The 20991-nt window shown below is 49.4% G+C and overlaps 2 protein-coding genes across 3 annotated transcripts in view; both read right to left on the reverse strand.

Moving 5' to 3' along the window:
- The window catches only part of LOC149349485 (myosin light chain kinase, smooth muscle-like), a 223203-nt gene that overhangs the window by 63292 nt on the left and 138920 nt on the right, over window positions 1-20991 (reverse strand). For both annotated transcript variants that reach the window (XM_089578459.1, XM_089578458.1), the window contains exon 2: window positions 6520-6761. The gene's annotated coding sequence lies outside the window, so the exon portion shown is untranslated. The remainder of the gene's footprint in view (window positions 1-6519; window positions 6762-20991) is intronic.
- The window catches only part of LOC149349486 (mitochondrial sodium/calcium exchanger protein-like), an 18590-nt gene continuing 13915 nt past the window's right edge, over window positions 16317-20991 (reverse strand). The window contains exon 2 of the mRNA XM_089578461.1: window positions 16317-20991. This exon is cut by the window's right edge and continues 220 nt beyond it. Within this exon, the coding sequence (XP_089434587.1) occupies window positions 19122-20991 (1870 nt within the window). The 3' untranslated portion in view covers window positions 16317-19121.

Raw genomic sequence — 20991 nt, forward strand, 5'->3', positions numbered from 1 at the left:
AAATGATTCGCCTACTAGACACATTCGCCTACATTATAATATTATACCTGTCAACAAATTATTTGACTACAGATTTGCATGTTTTTACAAAACAGTGATAAAAAAGGGTGATTCATTTATTTCTCAGATTGTGCCGAAGACATATCGCCACTCATCGTACGACATCAAATCGCAGTGTAGGTTTGCACTACCAAGATGCAGAACTAACTGTGGATTTTGTATGTTAAGGTATATTGTGTCAAAGTTGTTCAATACCTCATTCAGTGACCAAGTGAACATTATGTCTTTGTCTGTCATCCGGAAAAGCTTTATTCAGCAATCTGTGCTACAGTGATGCGAAGTGTCTGGGTGTACTATGCCTCTCTCTGTAATAACCTCAATGTCTTTTACTAATAATTATTGCCGCCAATTGCTAAATATCTGTCTCCGTAAACAATGTTCTTCATAAGCGCACTTGTATCCACTTTTTAACAGTGTTTTCTTTTTCTTTTTGCCTCGTGCCAACTGCTGACATGTAAGTATGGTGAGGGCCGTCAAGCGGTGTATCATTCACTGCTTTTTTCTCACCATCCCCAGTTTGCATGTACAAACTGAAATAAAGACTGATTGATTGACTGATTGAATCACGTGGGCGCCGGGTGACACCATGGTGCCGGGACACGCAGGACCGCAGGCGCTGGAGGGGAACGAAAAGGCGAACGCCTTAGCTCGAGCGTTAACCAGCTGAGCGGGGTAGAACCAATCGTTCGATCAGTGTCCACCCTTTACATTCGTACCCCTGTCATCCAATTACGGCGACCGCCTCGAGATCCAGCAACTTACCGCTTGATTTATCCTCCCCATCACAAAAAGCTAAGCACTTAAGACGCGTTAGCTCTCAGATTTATTCAAACAAACACATTCCTAAATATGCACAGATAGAGTAAGATGTAACCGCAAACATGTCATGGCCCGCAGCTTCAGCTCCGCTGAGCCGTATTCGCATGCGACCGTCCTTGGACATACTTCACCGCAGGCCTGCTCGCAGTGGCTCCTTCAGCGGCCCATTTCCCTGCCACCGCGTTGCTAAACCCTGCGGCGGCCACGACGAGCGCCTCGCACTTGGATTCCACCCCGCGCCCCTTTGTGTCAGCTACGCTGCAACGTCCATCGCTCGTCCTGCCGTGCTATAGTTGGTCCTGCGAAAGACCGTTGGGTCATTGCGCATCGCTTCGTTTCACTCCACCTCGGGGCGCTCGTTTTATAGATTACCGGGCTCTCTCAAATAGTTCATCGGACCGTTCGGACGGCGGTTCCGCGCGCTGCGGCCGTGCTGCGCGGCGGCTGCGGTCGGCGCTTCTGGTGGCTGGTGCAGTGCAGGTATAGCCACAGTGATGGGTCTTTAGCTCCGGGGTGTGAAGTGACTGCTGTGCGTGCAGGCGGCAGTGTGTGCAGACGTGTCCACCGACCCGACGCCGCGCATTCCCCGAGCTGCTGGTTTTACGTAAGGGAGCTGCGCATGCGCAGTGGAAAGTGCGTGGCCAGGTAGGACCACTGCGCGTGCGCAACACGCGTACGTAAAACCGGTATACGTCTCCCCTCGTACGCCCGTCGGCGCCGGGTCCCAATGGCCATAGCGTGTAGTCTCCCCGTCCAGTGCAGACTTGCCTTCATGGCTTTTGCCTCCTGGTACCTCCGGTGACATCTCCACCCTGGTTTGATTCTTCCTACATCCCCCCGAGCGTGAGAAATGTGTTCCTGTACTGTGTTACGCTAATGTATATTGCAACTGTGTAATGCGTTATGTGCACAGCAATAAAATTTTTGCATAGCATCACTTCGGCTCTTTCTGAAAGGCTCCCAGATTGCAACAAGTTCAAGAAAAGCTCCAACGAGAGAAAAGGGCCCAAAAATATACGTTCTTGAGTAAGTAAAAAATTAGCTGACGTTTAGCTTTGGTTAAACCCGGTAGGTTGCGTAAGCACAGCGCACAGCGTGCCCGTCTAGCAGCATCCTGAGCTCGTCGTTTAGCAAGCCGCTGTTCACGCTCTTCATCGGTCTCTTGGGCCCGCTGTTGCTTCCCGGCTGCTGCAAGTCGGCGTAGCTTCTGTTTCTGTTTGTCGGGTAGCATGTCGAATGAATACAGCAAGTAAGCGAACGCACTTTATGCCCATTCTTCCCCGTGTCCCTCACACCTGGTGAGAAGGCAGCGCAACAGCGCCGCCACTCGGTAGCGACGGCAGCTGCAGCGCGGCGTGCCTACCGCCGCGACCACCCGACGGCTTGAAGTGGGGGGCCATCTGCAGCCGGTCTTGTTGCTATGGCAACGACGATCCATCTGTTGCGCGCCGTGCCTACCGCCACGACCACCCGACGGCTTGAAGTGGGGGGCCCATCTGCGGTCGCTCTAAAGGTCAAACGTGCCTACCGCCGTGGTCACGCGAAGAGGATGAGACCTGGCGTAATGTTGCTCACGCAATAAAAAAAAATTGGATAATTGTTTGCTACATACGCGTTTTTTTTTGTCGCATAATTTATTTACCCTTTTTTTTCCCTCAGTGCTGTGACTTTTTCTTATTTCCCCCCGAAGACCTTGGTGTGGAACTATTCGTATAAATCTATGTTAAATGACTGTTTGTGTCAAACTGTATGCGGGGCAAGAGCCATCGACAGGCGTTCCGCCTTTTGCTCTTGCTCTTCTTTCTGTATCAGAAAGGAAACAAATAAATCAAAATCAAAATCAAAAGACCTATATGGCTGTAAAATTAATTCCTAGAACTTATCTTTAAAACCACCCTGCGGGCATGAAAAACCTTCCCTCAGGACCCCGTATTAATTTCTTGAAGTAACTAATAAATGTTCCCTTTGCGCCCTTGGTGGTATAAATTATTTACGCCCCTTTGCAAGAACAAATTCCCAAAAGGCCGAACAATTTAAGCCCATCTGGGCATCTTTTCGGTAGGTTCGTGTTTAGTCTGCAGGGGCGTGATCAGGAACAATAATAATAATGTCCGTTTATTTAGACCCGATTTGGCCAAATAACAAGCCTTTACTGAGACTTTTAATAAAGGGTATTTCAATCTTTACTGTAAAACAACGTTCCTTGCTACTGCTATTGCTCCCAGACGTTTTAAGCCAAGATATTACAAGGGTGTAAAAAAAAATAATATATTGAGTGCACAAAATACCCCGTGGAGTCGGTCTGTTCATGTCGATTCCGATGCTCTCGACGGCTGAGGTAGCACTCTGGAACAGTTCCAGTGCCTTGGCTCGCACAAGTAAGCATGATGAGGCACGAAATCAACTACACATAGCTTGCACTGACGTCAGTGAAAGGATTCCTGGAATATGCTTCCGCCATGTCTATGCACCACCAGTTCCCGCAGTATGCATTCCGCATCGTTTCAGTATGACATTGTGCGCGATATTCAGGCGGTCCAAGCGCAGCGGTAGCCGCAGTAGGAGTCATCCGACGTACACAAACTTCCTCCCTGTGCGAGCGAACGAAGGCGCGGTGAACACAGCGACGGAGCTTGCGTATGGTGCACATTATACGTGCAAACTTCGACCGTGAGAACCGCTGCCATCGAGTGCACACTTCATAACATGTAAATTCGCAATTTCGACGGTCGAGTATGCGATAGTGGCGAAACAAGGTAGCCGTCACAGATTAACCTGACTACGCTGAAATGGTGACCACCCGTATAGCTCTAGGAAACAAATCTCGACTGGGCTATGTCACTTTTCCTTGGGTACAGCGCCAAGCATGAAGATTTCGCAGACGCGAGCCTAGAAACAGCATCCCGAGGCCGAAGCGGCTGGGACACCGATCGAGCGGTACGTAGTGTGCTTCGATGAACTGTTCCGTATCGAGGCACCCTAGCCGTGCTCCAATATTCTGACAGCAGAAATCAGTGTTTCTGTGACCTGTGTCTTAGCAGCAAAAAAGAAACTAACATATACAGGCAATGCTACATCAACGCCTCGAGATAAGTTCACCTAGTACAAATAGCTTAAAAGTAAAACAAAAAACAGCAATGGCTGAACGCGGTCAAACCGAGTTTTTTGCTTGTTAGTTTGTCAAAGGACGAGAGTTTGCAGAGATTCTGCTTTTTTCTTCGTAGGTAGATTCTCGCTGTATCTGTCGCCGAGCTCGCTGCTGTTCGCACAACTTGCGTGGCTGCGTCGGTTTCCGTGGGCCCTAGGGAGCCTTCATAAGCTTTTAAAGAAAAGCGCACGAAGGCTCCCTAGTGGGCCAGCTGCGCGGGCGCCAGCACCATCTAGTGAGGGGCGCTGCTCGCTCCGGCAGACGTGAAAGGCGCACCATTGGCGACACAATTTTCTTGCTCCTTCGCGCGAGCGCCGGCCACCTCGAGCGGGGTCCTGACCTTGGCTGAGCGCTTGCAGGCGAAATTGACGGAACCAGACGACAGGAATAGAGCTTTCGCTCTAAACGTTCTCGGTGATCCCCAGCTAAAGTATAACGTCGTCTTCCTCGAGCTGCGTTACTGGCAAGCTGTACGCATAAAAAACTGCGCGGAACACAGAAAAAAAAAAAACTCGTCGCGGGTGCTTTTCTTTGTCCCGTCTTCGCAGTTTTGATGTTTACAGAATATCGAACCAACCATGCTGAGAATAGGTCTGGACCCTTTTCTGGAGTTGAGGAAAGGAAAGACGCATAACTGGCTCATTTTTCCGGTGGACACCTCAATCGAGCCGCGAGAGAAAATCACGAATGCTAGACGGAAAAAAGTTTTTAGTCGGCTTTCGTGTTTTTCTCTCACGGCGCGGTTCAAGTGTGCACCAACAATGTGAGCAAGTTATGCGTCTTTCCTTTCCTCAAATCCAGTGAAGGGTCTATACTGCGAATAAGGCTATACACTGGGGCCAGACTGTCCAATCGTATTCGCGGCCTAAACACTCTATTGGTTTTGAGGAATGGAAACGCACATAACTGGCTCACTTTTTAGGCGCCCACTTGAACCGCGCCGTGAGAAAAAAAAATGCTTTCCTCTTTTTCAATGCTACCACCCGCTAGACCGCGTTATGTGTGTGATGCTGACGCGTTACACAGCTGCCATTGTACCCACTAACTTGTGCTTGGCTTGAGCCAAGCTATTACATCTTTCCATGTAAAACACAGCACATTACCTGTACTTATGTTTTCTCAGCATCAACACTATCCGCTGTGGCTGAGGGCCTGTGGCGTTCGGCTGATGAGCCCAAATACCGGCCGCGTGGGCCCACACTTCGATGGAGGCGAAATGAACAAAAGGCGCCCGTGGGCTGTGCGCTGTCAGAGCACGTTATAAAAGCCACCAGACAGTCTAAATTAATCGGGAGGAGCCCTCCACTAACAGACCGTTTCGTCCCGAACATCGCAGAATCAGCCGCACGTTACCACGGTCCTTTCTGGAAAATCTATTGGTTCCTACGCAGGATAACTCGCGCTGCGTGGCGAACAGAACTAATGCAATGCCATGACCAGTGACAGTAAAGTGCAAACTGCAGCAGCGCCAGCCCCGCCTGACATGAAGCTCGGGATCTGGGATTCCCGAGCGGATTACAATAAACCCGCTCTCGGGAAATGATAGACGGCTGGGCACGGGTAATGTCTCCGCCTATGTTCTACAAAACAAAAGCACCGTTTAACAAACAAAAAATGACAAGACTCACGGCAATACTGATTTTCAGCGCCCCCTTACAAATTCCACTATTGAAAGTCAGAGAAAAAAAAAAGAATCTTTTCACTTTCTGCAAATCGCTAAGTTTACCTCTATGCTAGGCAGTCCCCTCCTTAAAATGGTATTTTAGAACTCAGGAGGTAACTAGGGGTAACTTGCCCTAGTGCATCTCCGCTCAAGTCTACAACAGCTCGAGTCAGACGCTCACAGAAGTAGAGTGTAACTTCGCGCTATTTGCTGACATAAGGTTGAACTTTTCAACGTTTCTTGTGCATGCAGGTAGCGGTGGGAGTGTTAAAAACAACTGCGATTTCAAACAAGTAAGATACGCATGAGCGCGCCGTAAGTACGGTGTGCCTATTTTTTTTTTTCTCATTTGGACCTAAGGTGCCCGTGGACAGCTAATTACTCTTGATCCAAGGAATCCAACGGACGGACGCTCCGAGTTTCAATTGAATTACCGTTTTTAAGTGTTTATTGGATAAATTTTCTTTGGAAAGTGGCTGTGTACATTTTCAAGTTGGATGGAAAGTGAAAACGAGATTCACTGTTGCATGCCGGCTCCCCGTGAGCAGACAGCAATTGAGAAGATGAAGGGCTCACAAGGATGCATGCGAAAGATCGAGGGAAGCATGGGGGAACACTGCCACCATTTTCTGTTTCTTGGAGGCGGAAGGTAACTGAGTAACCACTTGGACAGCTAGCAGAAAAAAAGACAACATGCCAGCCGCGGCAAGAACTGTCTTGGCTGCACATTTCGCAACCGAGGGTGCTGGCCGCTGCCACGTGCAGCGTGGGCGGCTGCACCCCTTGTCACGTTAGACCGCGGTGTACGAGAGACCTGCGACGCTCTCACCAGGTGCGCTGGTGCTGCTGAGGAGTGAGGCAGCAGCCGTGCCGCCCGGCTGCCCGGCCACTGCCGGAGGCAGCCGGCGCAGTCGCCGGACGGTGCTGCGTGTTCGCCAGTACAGAGGGCGCTGCGATCCGCGGCGCGGCGGGGGCGTCCTGACTGCTTGGAGTCGGGGCTCAAACACCGGCTTCGCTCTGGCGGCGCCGTCCGAGAGAGTCTCTTCTACCCAACATGCCTTGCGCGAATGCCTGCAAGAGACAAGTAAATCATATTAGCCACATGGTTATCCACAGACGAAAAGAGGAGGCCGAGATATTTTAGGTGCAACGTTGCGACTGCGGCTCATGACAACCGCTGATATACTTTTAGTGCGCTAGCACTTATAGTGGCCATTCACTGCATTTAGCCGTTGTGTGTTTGCCTGTCTGTCTCTTTGTCTGAAGCATCCGCCGCAATGGCTCAGTGGTTACGGCACTCGGCTGCTGGCCCGAAAGACGCGGGTTCGATCTCAGCCGCGGCGGCCGAATTTCTATGGAGGCGAAATTCTATAGGCCCGTGTACTGTGCGATGTCAGTGCACGTTAAAGAACCCCAGGTGGTCGAAATTTCCGGAGCCCTTCACTACGGCGTCCCCCATAGCCTGAGTCGCTTTGGGACGTTAAACCCCAATAAATCTAAATCTTTGTCTGAAGCCGGTTTTTCAATTCATTTTTTATTTCATAACACCCTAAAGGCCATTGGCATTACAGAGGGGAGTGAGTAAATTGAAACACATTAAACAAAAGGAAGAAACGCAGCAAAATAAAAAAAATACAATTTGTTAGGCTCCTAATCATACAATGCTAGCTAATCACAACGTGCATTTTAGAACATTGATTGTCTTCAATGGCGGCGATAGTTCCGGGAAGGCGGTTCCATTCCTGTGATGTGCGTGAAATAAAACTGTGGGAGAGGAATCAGTGTGACAAGAAATAATTCCAACTTTGTGAAAGTGGACAATGCGGCCAGATCGATAGGACGGATTAGAGATTAGTTCATCGCGCAGGTGGGTGTTATGGAAGTATATTTTGTGAAAAAGGCAGAGGCGAGAACTATAGCGACGAATACGCAAGTGACGGTAGACATAGGGTTTGTTTCATTGCAGAGATACTGGCAGTCCGATTGTAGTTATGTAGAATGAACCAAGTAGAATTATTCCGAACAAGTTCGAGTAAGTTGGTTAGCTTAGCAGTGCTTGGGTACCATACAGAGGACGCTTACTCAAGCTTAGTGCGGACTAGTGTTTTATAAACGAGCAGTTTTAGTGATACGGGGCAGAAGAAAAATTACGTCGCAGTTATCCGGCCATTCGATTTGCTTTGGAGATTATATGGTCAATATGAAGGGACCATGTTAGGTCTGATGTAATATGTAATATGTTAGGTCTGATGCAATATGTACATGACTCGTTACGAGTTACGCGCAAGACTTACATTTATTGCTGTTAAGCAAACAAGGGAAGGGGAATGAGGGTCTCGTTATAAATATGAGAGAAGCCAACAGCCACAGAAACCAAGGAGCACAGGGGATTTTTAAATTTTTTTGTGGTGTTGATCAAGTAAGAATAGTACTGAATATGTTGTCGCTTAAAGCTAATTGATTAGAAAAGCAGAAGAAAAAACAACCACATGCCGCCGGTGGGATCCGAACCCACGACCTCCGAATTACGCGCCCGGTGCTCTACCTCTGAGCTACGGCGACGGCTGTCAAACCTTCTGCTTTCGGGGGTATTTATGTTTACGAATAACCTAACCTTGAGAGTGTTCATCAGCGCCACCCACGTTCGTAAGCGGCTGTTGAGTGACATAAGCCAATGACTGCACCTATCAAAAATAGCGTTAAGATCAGTTTGTAACGCGTTAACATCCTGGTCATTAGTAATATTTCGAAGCATAACGCAGTCATCGGCAAACAGATAAATGTTAGAAGTAACATGCTGGGGTAAGTCGTTAATGCAGGTAAAGGAAAGAAGGGGAACCCAAAACCGAACCTTGAAGCACTCCAGAGTTGACAACGCTAAAAGATGAAGTATGATTGTTACAAGACAAACTGAGTACGATGACATAGGAAGTGTTCTAGCCCCGTAATGATTTTGGGTTCAAGGTTAAGTTGCGCTAACTTTAAGAGAAGTAGTTTGTGGCACACTTTATCGAATGCCTTGGCAAAATCTAAGAAAATCCAATCGGCGAGGAAATGGCGGTCAAGGATTAGGTGGAGCTTATGCGTAAAGGTAATTAGTTGTGTTTCACAACAAAGTGCTTATCAGAAGCCGTGTTGTGCGTGTGAGAAAAACGAATTTGAATCAAGAAAGTGCTCTAAGATATTGCATGAGATACTGGTTAGTGATATTTGGCGGTAGTTATATGGAGAAGCGGTACAACTGGATTGATCAAGTAGAACCACTTTCCCAACAAGCCAGTCGGCAGGACTTTCACCTGTATCAATGCACTGTTTAAAAATTAATAACAGAGTGAGGAGTAAACCTTTGTACCCTTCAGAAACTTGGCAATAAGTAGGTCAACACTGGACTTGCAGGCTGCTCGCCTGCCCACCAATCGGTGGGCAGGTGATCATGAGGAGCCGCCCACCATGTCTGGCGGCAGCTCAATTAATCGTGAGAGGCTGCTCGCAAAGAGAAACTTGGATCGCAACCCAATCCAAGCATGCCAAGTCCCCCTGATGGCAGCACCTGCCACAGAAGGGCAGTGGCGCATCGCATGAACGCTGCTTCACTTTGCGAGGAGTGCTAGGAAGACTCGCAGGGACCTGTGAATGTAGAGAATGACCAGTTCCGCATATATGGACATTAACCCATTATAGCGATCCGAACAAATGCCATCCGTGAACACTGGATCTGAACACCGGAACCGAAGGGAAAACGGAACTGCTAGCGCGCCTAATTCGCATTTGGTCTACCTACGCAAATCGGCGATCATTTTTTTTTTAGTGCAGTCACTTTAGCCCTGGAGATAGCATGTGCCCTCCTGCAGTAGTACATGCTTGCTTTCATGTTAATCTCGATTCGTTTGGTTCATTGTGCCCTTTTAAAACACTCCCTTTTGTGATGGCGGTACAAAAATAAAATATGGAGCATTTATTTCCGCAGTAGTATTCGGAAGGTCTAGCTTCATCTTCAACGTCGTGTCTCGACATTGCAGGGAAATCTTGAGCGAGAAAAGCAGAGAGCTGTATACACACTGAACTCCTTTGGCCCTTGGGTCCCCTCACGAAGCCCTTCATGAAGAACATGGAAAAGCTTGAGTTGTCGGTACGCTTCTGACTAATGTTCTTGCCACTAGATGTTTTGAGGTTTGAGTGCTTTTTGTTCAGTTACACGAATAAAATAAATGCAGGTAATAGAGCTTCCGCTCATACCTTTCATGGCATGGAAATGATTTATATCTCAGTAATAAGGCTGCTGAACGAGAAAAAAAAGAGAAATGCATGGTAATGCTCTTATGAGGCGCATGCGTGGTGCACGTGGGAAAGGGCGACCGCCTGGTGGCGGCAAACAGGCCCACGTGCTGACCTTGGTTATAGTGCACAGCGCCGTGTCCGCTTGCCGGAGAAAGTTCTGGTGCTCCAACTGTTACACGAATATAGACTGCTGAGCCGCTCAGCTAGCTTTATGCGGAAGCGCCTCTGCGTAGCGCTGCGCTGGCTGCGTTCATGTGGTTTTGTTTCCCAGTGCCGTGTCCTCGCTACGCGTCACCAGTGTTCGCTGGCGGCGCGTGAGGGCGTTACTGTCCGCGACGAGAGCTCCTGAGCTGGGAAACAGGTGGTTCATTGTTCAGGCAGCAGTGCGAGACACGCGTCACTAAAAAGCGGCGCTGGCGCCCTGCGCCAGTGAGAATGCAGCGCGGTCAGGGGTGTCCGGCTCATCCACAAAATTTTACCTTAAGACACCTCCTGAGGAACGTCACATGGATGAACTTTAAACACGAACACACTTTTGCAACATCATCCGCCGAAACGCCACACTATTTAGTGCAGATGGCTTTCAGCTGTACGAAGTTCAGCGACCGGCGACTTCAACTTTAGTGAATTTTGGAATGCACCGCTTCAGGGTAAGAATGCTGCTTGGCTTGGGAAGCTTCGCAACCACAGTGCGGGCTTCCATACCTGCTTCAAGCTGACATGAGCAGGCTTGTAGCCTGAACAGTAGAAGAACAAAGCGAGCCACCCAGAAGTGCAGCACATTAATTTTCGTCACCAAAACAGGCGCATAAAAGCATGCACGAGCTCGCCCGTAGTGGAAATTCAAAAAGTTGGTCGACATGTTCACGCTACCATGCTTCTGGGTCGCAGGTGAGATCTGGCGATTTTTAGGTGGTTATAGTTCACTTTTCAAAGAGAGTGGGGAAAAGCAAGAGAAAGGAAAGTAAGGCAAGTGCACCGGAACGTAGCATCGAATGAATAAGTTTATTGAATTGAAGGGCAGAATCAAGTCCGTGCTAACACCAGATGCAATTTTGCTGTAGCTTTACATTCGAAACGCAATTGTTGTGATTACACATATTGCCTAACGCCGTAAACAGAATCGCCTCAGCCCGAAGAGCAGAAAAGTGTAATTTTCTCGTATTCTTTGCTTCGCACCCTTTTCGTGCTGAACTGTAGAAAATTCACGGGTGACCTCTCTGCCTCTCCTTTCTCCTCGCTCGTCTGACATTACTTTTTCGTTTTTTCTTGAAGCTGCTATTCTCTCCCTTGTTATTCGTGGTTGCCAAGCTAATGCTTTTTTCTCATGGTTCTGTCAGAATATTTTTTTTCTTTTCTTTCATGATAGCGCCGGGCACGCGGCTTCCGCTCTGGCCATCCAAAGTAGCCCACCCGCAAGCTGAATTCAGCGAGCTCGCATCGCTATAGCGTACCATCACTACTGATGAGTGCGGAAAATCAAAACCGCCAAGCTTGTTGAATAATGTCAAGCATTAAAAACACCCGGAGCGCGCCACATCACAGCAGGTTTTCAAACGTTTGGGGTTCACCGACTGCATAAAATCAAACTTCGCCGGCAGCCCGCGCTTGCTGTAACGTGTGGGTTCTCCGATTCATCGCACCAGTAGCTAACGCATTAGCTATTCGCACCAGTAGCTAACGCAGTGGCATTAGCATTAGCTAACGCATCTAACGCATTAGCGGGGCGCAAAAAGAGCGAGACACTTTCCTGAACCACAGGCATGTCCCCACTCCTTGTTTAGCGGTTCCATCCCCCTCCGCGTCTGCATGCGTTTGATGCGTAAGATTGCAGGTGCCATGAAACGCAAAGCAGCAATGGCCATTGAAGATAAGTTATCTGCCAGGATGACCGCGTAGGACGTCCAGATACGTGAAATCAACACCGTAGCTACGGGGCGCCGCGCTCTACTTGACCCAGACTTGAAAACAATGCCCATCTGATACAGGTGAACAGAACAGCCGGCGGGAATTTTAATTTTGAAGGTGGTTAGTGCTAAACAAAAGTGTTGGTTCGCTGCGCCTCCTACGTGCTATGTCTTTTGTTCGCGCCTGCAGCCTTCTTCAGAAATAAAAATGCGCCTACCGAAATGATAACGAAGCTTGCTGCGTGTGGGCATGTCCTACAGCAGAATAAAAAAAATATTTTTTTCTACAGCGTATGTGAAGTGCCTATGGAGTCGGGAAGTTCGAGGCCGTGCATACAGTTAATCGACGCAGCAACAACTCTACAACTGTAAGAACTCGAAACACGAATAGGCCTACATGGGAGTAGAAAGGGAGTAAGGTGTCCCCTATAGCCAACTCTCTTTTCCGCGCAGGGTGTGCTGCCGAAGTTCCGAAGTAGATTTCGATCACTAAATGTGCGGAATGCTTACTCTTGGCAAAGCAGGTACATTCCCATTGCAAAGGATATTAAACTGATGCAGTTAGCCTTGGGAGAACGTTTTTAAGCGCGGCGCCGGAGGTTTGCAAATAGAGAATATTGAAACCTCAGTTAAAACTTTCATAACTGCTGTTACGTTTTGTTATTGCTTAATGCACATTAATTAATATCACAAGCGAGGAGCGCCCATTGCGTAGGACCGCCCTCTACAATATCCTGAAACAAAATGTCTTCACAAGTGTCCAAGCCCTAGTCTCTCTCTCTCTCTCTCACACACACGCACACACGCGCGCGCACGCACACACACACACACACACACACACACACACACACACACACACACACACACACACACACACACACACACACACACACACACACACGCGCACGCGCGCACGCACGCACGCACGCACGCACACACACACACACACACGCACGCACGCACGCGCGCGTGTGTGTGTGTGTGTGTATGGTGCGCTAGCTGATAGAGCAAAGATATACATAACTCCTAGACCGGGTGAATGATCAGGCGGCTTTCGTAAACGTCACTCGACAACAGAACATTTTCGGAAGAGTTAACTGATGAGGTAGCAGTTTTCAGCCATTATATTCACCTCATTTAGCGCAAAACACCCATGAGACAAAAGAAAGGAACGCACGGGATGAAACACGGGCGCTACTCACAACTGATTTATTCAAGGAATGATGAAAGCATATACATGTTCCCTCACCTGTGTAGATGCCACCTTACAAGAGATCTTGGAAATGAGCCCGCAGGAAGTTAACAGATGAGGTGCAAGCGAAAATACATCTCTTTATCGTAGAGAGCAAGGGAGGTGTCACTGGCACAATCATGTCCCGCTTTTCTAATGAAATAAGCCTCCAGTGTTTCGCGAGCGTTTTTATGAAAACGGTGCCGTTGCTTTCCAAAACGCAACTGGCATGACGGTAGAGGATTTTTTAGCCCTTTTAGAATTTTACCTTCGCAGCACTTTTATCAAATTTGTCGACCAGTTTTATTTGCAAAAGGCGTCGGTATTGGGTCATATATTGGGCCAGTGTTCTGCAATGCCTTTTTATCTTGCATAGATCGCTCTTTACACGATCGTTTTAACCATTTTAACAGTGACAAAGTTCTTAAAGTGTTTCGCTTTATTGACGACTTCCTAATTGTTTTGAATAAGCACTGCTCCTTTTCGAAAGAGGATACACTAAAGATTGTACTGGGAAAGGGGACAACTTTTACCCATGAGGTTTCTAAGGAAGGACTACTTCAATTTTTAGGTTTACGTATACAATTCAGCGAAAAGTACATGTGCTGGGCGTATTGCCCTAGTGCAAAAAGAAAAGAGCTCTTGCCTTACGACTCGCCCCATTCAAAAATAGCAAAGAGAGGCATAGCCACACTCTGCTTGGAATCCGCGCTTTGGAGATCGCGTGTCCATGAAATGCAAGCAAGTTTTGACCATCAGTTGGAGAGGCTGTTTTCAGCTGGCTTCCCTGGACCGGTCGTACTGGATGTGGCTGAAACGCTTTCGAGGAAAATGAAGGCCGGCTTTCGCATGCATGCTGCGAATACCCCGGATGGAAGAAGAGAGGCCGGTAGTGGTTCCATAGATGCACAAGGCCTCCCACAACTTGAGGAAAGTGCCTGATAGGTTTAACGTTCCAACTGACTTTTTAGGCCCCAAGTAGCTTGCTCAGCTGAGCAGTCGCATCACTTGCGGGAATGGAAAGCAATGAAGAAGCAGCATGAAAAGCGTTTTATCGACTGTGCCACGAACGTCGTGTACAAGATCCTCCTGTCCTGCGGTAAATCGAACATCGGCCAGACGGGGCGATGTGTGAATGGCCGACTCGGGGAGCACGCAAAAGATCTTGCTAATAATGAACGCACGCACCTCGTGGACCACTGCACTGCTTGCACCGATTGTACACCGCATTTCCGTTGCGCAAGAATCCCAGGCAGAAGTGGGCAAAAAAAACGCTCGCGAAACATAGGAGCCATGTTTCATCAGAAGAACGGGACAAGATTGTGTCTGTGATACTATATTGATACCTCCCTGATTGCTCTCTACGATAGATACATTTTCTTTCGCACCTCATACGTTCACAATTCCTGTGCGCTCATTTCCAAGATCCATTGTGAGGTAGCGTCTGCGCAGGTCAGGGAACATGTATATGCTTTCATCATTCCTTGAATAAATCAGTTGTGAGTAGCGCCCGTGTTTCGTCCTGTATTTCCTTTCTTTTGTCTCGCGCGTGTTTCGCGCTCAGATTAATATAAAGATCATTTTCACACTATCCATAAGGTGATAGGGAAATGGCCAGAATATAGCCAACCCCTTTTTGTAAAACTCTCAAGAAGTAAAGAACAAAAAAAAATGTGAGCGGAAGCCCGCACCAAACCAGAGGTTATCGCAGGCGAACCAATTGAAAATAAAAGAAAAGGGGCCGATTCCCAAGGGAACATTGAGGAAAAACTAATCAGCACAACATTCCACTCTTCTCTATATATAGCCTCCATATATTACTAGAAAGCATTCTACTCAGTCTAAACATCAGCAGTCATTACGGAATCAGGGCGCAGAAGAACCGCATCTAAAAATACTGGAAGTCATCTACAACGGCTGCACAGCCACCATAGTGCTCCATAAGGACAGCAGTATAATTCCAATTACGGTATCATTGCGTCATTACGGAATCAGGGCGCAGAAGAACCGCATCTAAAAATACTGGAAGTCATCTACAACGGCTGCACAGCCACCATAGTGCTCCATAAGGACAGCAGTATAATTCCAATAAGGTAGGGTGTCAGGCAGGATGATGCAATCTCGCCAATGCTATTCACCGCCTGTTTACAGGAGGTAATCAGAGGCCTGGATAGGGAACAGATGGGGATAAGAGTTAATGGAGAATACTTAAATAGTCTGCGATTCGCTAATGACATTGCCTTGCTAAGTAACTCAGCGGACGAACTGCAAAGCATGATCAATGACTTAGACTGGCAGAGCAGAACGGTGTGGTTGAAAATTAACAGGCAGAAAAGCAAAGTAATATTCAATAGTCTAGCAAGAGAACAGCAGTGTACGATTGGTAGCAAGGCGCTGGAAGTGATAAGAAAATGCGTCTACTTAGGGCAGGCAGTGACCGCAGATCCGGATCACGAGAGTGAAATAAGACGAATACGGTGCAGCGCATTTGGCAGGCTCCCTCGGATCATGAATGGTAGTTTACCAATATCCCTCGAGATAAAATTATGTAACATCTGTATCTTACCAGTACTCATCTGTGGGGCAGAAACGTGCTGGCTACCGAGAGGGTTCAATTTAAATTGAGGAGAATGCAGCGAGCTATGCAACGGAAAATAATACGTGTATACCTTTTAGATACAGCAAAGGGCAGAGTGGGGCATGGAACGAACATGAGTTAATGACATCCTTGTCGATATCAAGAGGAACAAATGGGCTGGTACAGGGGATGTAATGCGAAGGCAAGATAACCGATGGTCCTCAAGGGTAACGGGCAGAATTCCAAGAGAATGCAAGCGTAGCAGGGGGCGGCATAAATGTGGCGGGCGGATGACATTAATAAGTTTGCGGGGATAGGTGGCCGCACCTGGCGAAGGACAGGGTTAACTGGAGAGACATGGGAGAGGCCTTTGTCCTGCGGTGGGCGTAGTCAGGCTGATGATGATGATGAACTGATGTTTGCATGTTTTGAAGACAGAATTTGGCCCTGTCGCCAACCTTAAGTATTCCGTATGCTTAGTGATGGAAATCTATCGCAGGGTTTGGGCAGCATATCCCGCCCCTTAGAGGGAGTGCGCTAAAGGACAGCTTACTCCCTTTACTCCTTCTGTGTGTAAAGTTTGGAAGCCACGGATAAGAACACGTGTGCATGAAATGAGATTTCGCGCTCCATTCATCAGCACTAGGTCGTTTTATTAGGCCGCACAGGCACAGCCGAAGTGCTAAGCTCTTGAATGAGCCACGCTTGCCTGGAACCACCCAGAACAATCACCGGTCAAGGAACACTTTCGGGGAGCGCGAATTCTCCTCGGGTGGTACCCAACTTCCCCACAGCAATTTGCGTTTCACCATTAGTGGTGAAAGGAAAAAAAAAAGGGGGGGGCTGCGGCGACTTAACATGCGACGGTGTATTTCAATGTTTCATCTAACAAGTGGCGTGCGCAGTTTCTGATAGGAGTTCTTAGACTACTGTACGAGGCGATTTATATGCAGACCTCAAAGCCAGCCGCAGTGTGGTGTGTGAGAGACACTGTAGTGGAGGACTTCGGATTTAGTTCGGGTCGTCTGAGAGTAGTACGTAATATGCTACAACGTTGTACAGTACGCAAAAGTTTCGCATTGTGCCCCTTCAGAGTGCGGCAGCAGTGACGAAGAATCGATCTTTTAACATGCGCCACGAGTCTTTGCAGCTGCTGCTGCCAGTGATGTAGGCTTGGCGTCCCCTGCAGCTGCTGCTAATGCAAGCAATAAACAGGTCCTGTACCACAAGCTGTGACTATACCGCGTATGCCGAAAACCCTATAACCCAGCATGCATGAATCGACAGAGATCGAGCTCGAGAACGTGCCTGGGCGAAGGACCGCGCTTTTCTTGCGGCTGCCTCGCGCTGATCGTGTTCTGCTCGAGCTTAAAAATGTCCACTGGATTGCCCTTTGGTCGACGCCAAACCGGATGCAAGCGACGCAGTCACGCTCTCATATGCTGTCTCATATAGAATTACCTGACGTCCTCCGCACTTTGCCAGTCTTCGCTGCAAATCCTCCGGGTAAAGCATGCCACATACTACACGATATACGACTGCCGGTGGCTGTCGGGGCCGTGGAGCGGAGCAGGTGTTTTTGGGCATCAGTATTAGTCATGCCTTGAAATGTCACACGGTGAATAGTGCTTTGCAAAGGTCATACCAAAAAGCAATTTGCAGAGTATGGCAGCTGTCACTTGCGCATGCGTAGAAAAAGAGACAGCACCGTCCAACGTTGTCTTCGTTGCAACTTCAACGCCGGTACGGCCTCAGCGGCCAGGAACTAACACCCGAGAGCACCGCAAGGCTGTATGCCGAGTCAGTAGCCGCCCAGCTTGTTTCCCTCTCCCCGCGCCTTCTAACATTACATGCAGCCGAATTTGGCCAAGAGATATCAGCACCACACGGCACAAGCGTCGTAGGAACGATGAATCAATCTTCCACAACAACGGTGCACCCGAAATCAGCAGCCGGGTCGCAAAGCTACCAAACGAACGACCGCTTCACGATAAAGAACCACGTGCAGATTTATAAAATGCAAAATATATTAAAATGACTCTTTGTCACACAGAGCACGTCTTTTAGGGCTGATAGCCTCCAAAGCACCGCAAGCACGGGACAAGTTTGCGCTGCTTCCGAGAACTTCTGTTACTGCTGCCTGAATAAAATGACTTTGAACTGCATCTTCTTCTGCGTCTGCATTATGCTTTACGCACACGCACTGATGAGCTGACAAAAGAAAATCAGTCGATATGCCGAAGAAGGCGTGACACAGTGACCACGAAGGGCGCGCCAGACGCGCGATTGCTCTAAGCGTTCGCCACTTATTTTTGGGGCGCAGCGTTGGACTTGTTACTGCATCCGACACACTGTCGACAAACGCGGCTTTATGGACAGCAGTCCTGCCATATGCCGTGAAGCGCTACAAGAGAGAAAGGCACTCGCACGGCCACACTTTGCTCTGTCAGTGTTTTCCTAATTCACAGCATCTAAGCCCCAGAATTTGTTTTTTCTCCCATCAGCTATCATTTGCGTTCTGGGTTGGTCAGCAGAGTGCACTGCTGAATGGCCCTGAAGTTTAGTCTCCGGCAGCGAAATAACTAAGACAAATTGTCAGGCACAGGTCTCCCGTACCAAAAAATAGCTTCCCGACGCTGCAATGTGTCACTGCGCACGGAGAGCCTCGCTGCTCTGTGTTGCGCGCACTCGAGTTTTTAATCGGCGTTTCCGTGGACGCCAGTATAAGTGGGAGCGGAAAGCCACTCTCACGACCAGACGAAGGTACAGAATTTATTTTACATTATGACACCGCATTCCTACCGGAAGGAAAACCAAGGACTGCTGGCTCGAAGGTCAAGCACTCACGGTCAGCTATACTAAGCGTTAACAAACCTAAATTTGACGTCAGGAAGCTACGAACGCTGACCCCATTTTTGACCGACATTGGTACAGGCTGATGAAGGAGGAAAAAAGAAAGGAGCCTGTGTGGGCAGCCCATCAGAGGAGGAAGTCGTTTAGTAAACGCACGCAAAAATAGAGTAAAATTGGCACGCGCCAACATTCCACGCAGGCGAACCTTTGCTGCACGTGAAACGTGACAGTTTAAAAAAAAAAAGAAAGAGAAGCAGCCTTAACCTTAGCCACTTGAATGTCTGTGCAAAACATGATAGGCGGGAGCCATGCAAACACAACACAACACAAGACAAGGACTCTAAAACACATAAAATTAACGGCTTTCTTAACTAAATCAGTTGAGAGCATCAAGTATCGTGCCGCCGTTAGTTGAGAAAGCGTAGATTCACGAGCGATGTTAAAATTTGCGAACATTCGCAACCCCAGCGCAAGCTTACAGGGCGTGGGGCCAACGCATCGTTCACATTGCGAATGCCTCAGCTTACGGCACAAGTGGTGACGCACTAAGAAGACCAACAGTAAAACAGTACTTAATCCCTTTGCTATCCCTCCCTGATTAGCCGGAACTCGACTAGCGCCGTGGTAAGAAGAAAGGAACCGTACAGCAGTATGAGCACCACGCCTACGACTCGAGACGAGCGAAACCACGTCGCGAGCGCAGACAGGAGCAGAAAGAATAAGACAACCACAAGCGCGCCATAGATGAGCGGCAGCAGTTCGCTGTAGTGGAGCTCGACGCAGGCCACAGCTCGAGACGCAAGGTTCATGCTGAAGGCGATACCGATGCCCAGCAGCAGTGCAAGCACGGGCCCAGCGAAGCAGGCCGCCATGGCCATCTGCGGAAAGCCCTGGCGTGCCAGGGACAGGTTGGTGACCAGGTCTCCGATGTTGTTGCCCCAGGCGAGCACTGTCATGCCGAGGAGCACATCGCTGACGCCGTAGAGGCTGCCGAAGGCCTTGAGAAGCGCCACGATCTCGGTTGCGATGCCGTAGATCCAGATGATGGACATGGCGAAGCCGGCGTACGCGAAGACGAGATGGTAGCGTGGGGCCTCCTGCGCCGACGACGTGAACCAGACCAGCACGGCCAGCGCTAGGCCCACAACGATGACGAGGCACCAGACTGGAACCAGTCCGCCGGCGCGAACGGTCAGAACTCCGAATACACCGAGGGCCACGATCGGACCAGTGACGCAGTGCAAAGCGTTCAGCGGTCGTGACCAGTTGGCGCGGCGGTTCTCGTGGTCCACCACCGGAATGGTTAGCACGAGCACCAGCGAGATGGGTAGAGTGAGCACTTCGTAGATTTTGGCGCACGGGTGCTTGCCTTTCCACTCCTCGGGTTCGACAGGCGAAATGTGCAGCAGGAACTCGGTCCACTCGCCGTATGCTGGCGGAGCCTTCTCACCCAACGATTGGCTGAGCAGGGGCGTCGTCTCACCAGGAAACACGGAGGAACTGGTCCGCACGAAGTTGAACGAAGCCTGGCTAGCGCCCGACGGACGGCGCGTCTCAGGCGACGGCGGTTCGGCGCGTAGCTCTTCGACCGAGGTGGTGAAGTAGTAGATGGCGTTTTCATGGTGGTGGTGAAGGCTGATGCCCGAGGACGACCGACGCAACCGGGGTCTGGACAGGAACGGCGGCGGGGTGTTGACCACGTCGTCCACCTCGGCAAGCGAAGCGAGATCTGGGCTCTCTTCTTTGCTGCTCCTACTGCTGCTCTTACTGCTGCTGCTGCTGCTCCTGCTGCTGCTGATGCTGGAGCTGCTGGAGGAGCTGAGACTGATGTTTTTGTCGGCGGCACGGGTGCTCTGACTGCACCCAGAGACGCGGCGACTCACTGGTCTCCTGTGGCAGAGTTTGGCGGCTTTTTCAAGGAATTTCTGGCCCCAAACTGCGACCGTAATATAGACCAAATAGAGTACGATGAAGCCCACCGAATCGGCTAATTGTATGCATCCTTTCATATAGAGCGTGAAAGCCCAGAAGGAAGCCGCCAGGTAGAAAATAATGTCCCGTAGCAGAGACGACTGGATCAGTTGGAAGTTGCTGCTGATGAAAATCAGTCCTACGACGATGGTCGCAACATAAGTGCCTCCGCCAAACAGCTCACCAATAGCCAGCGCGGTGCGGTCACGCCGGATGCTGGCGATCGTGGCGATGGTGTCCGGGGCACCATTGCCGAAAGCCAGGAACGTGACGCCGGCCACTCCTTGAGACAGCTGCAGGGACTTGGAGATATGCACCAGCGCCGGGCACAGGTAGGAGCTGGCCGTCGACCCCAGCGCCACGAACAGGGTGACCAGCCACAGAAAGAGGAGCAGCAGCGCCGCGTCGGCCGCACTCTGGTCTCCGCAGTAGAGGAAGTCCACGTAAGGCAGCTGCGCGCGACCCGCGTCGCAGTCATCGATA

Source organism: Amblyomma mixtum, chromosome 3, assembly GCF_055824585.1.
Source record: "Amblyomma mixtum isolate Tamu chromosome 3, ASM5582458v1, whole genome shotgun sequence".
NCBI classification, from domain to species: Eukaryota; Metazoa; Arthropoda; class Arachnida; order Ixodida; family Ixodidae; genus Amblyomma; species Amblyomma mixtum.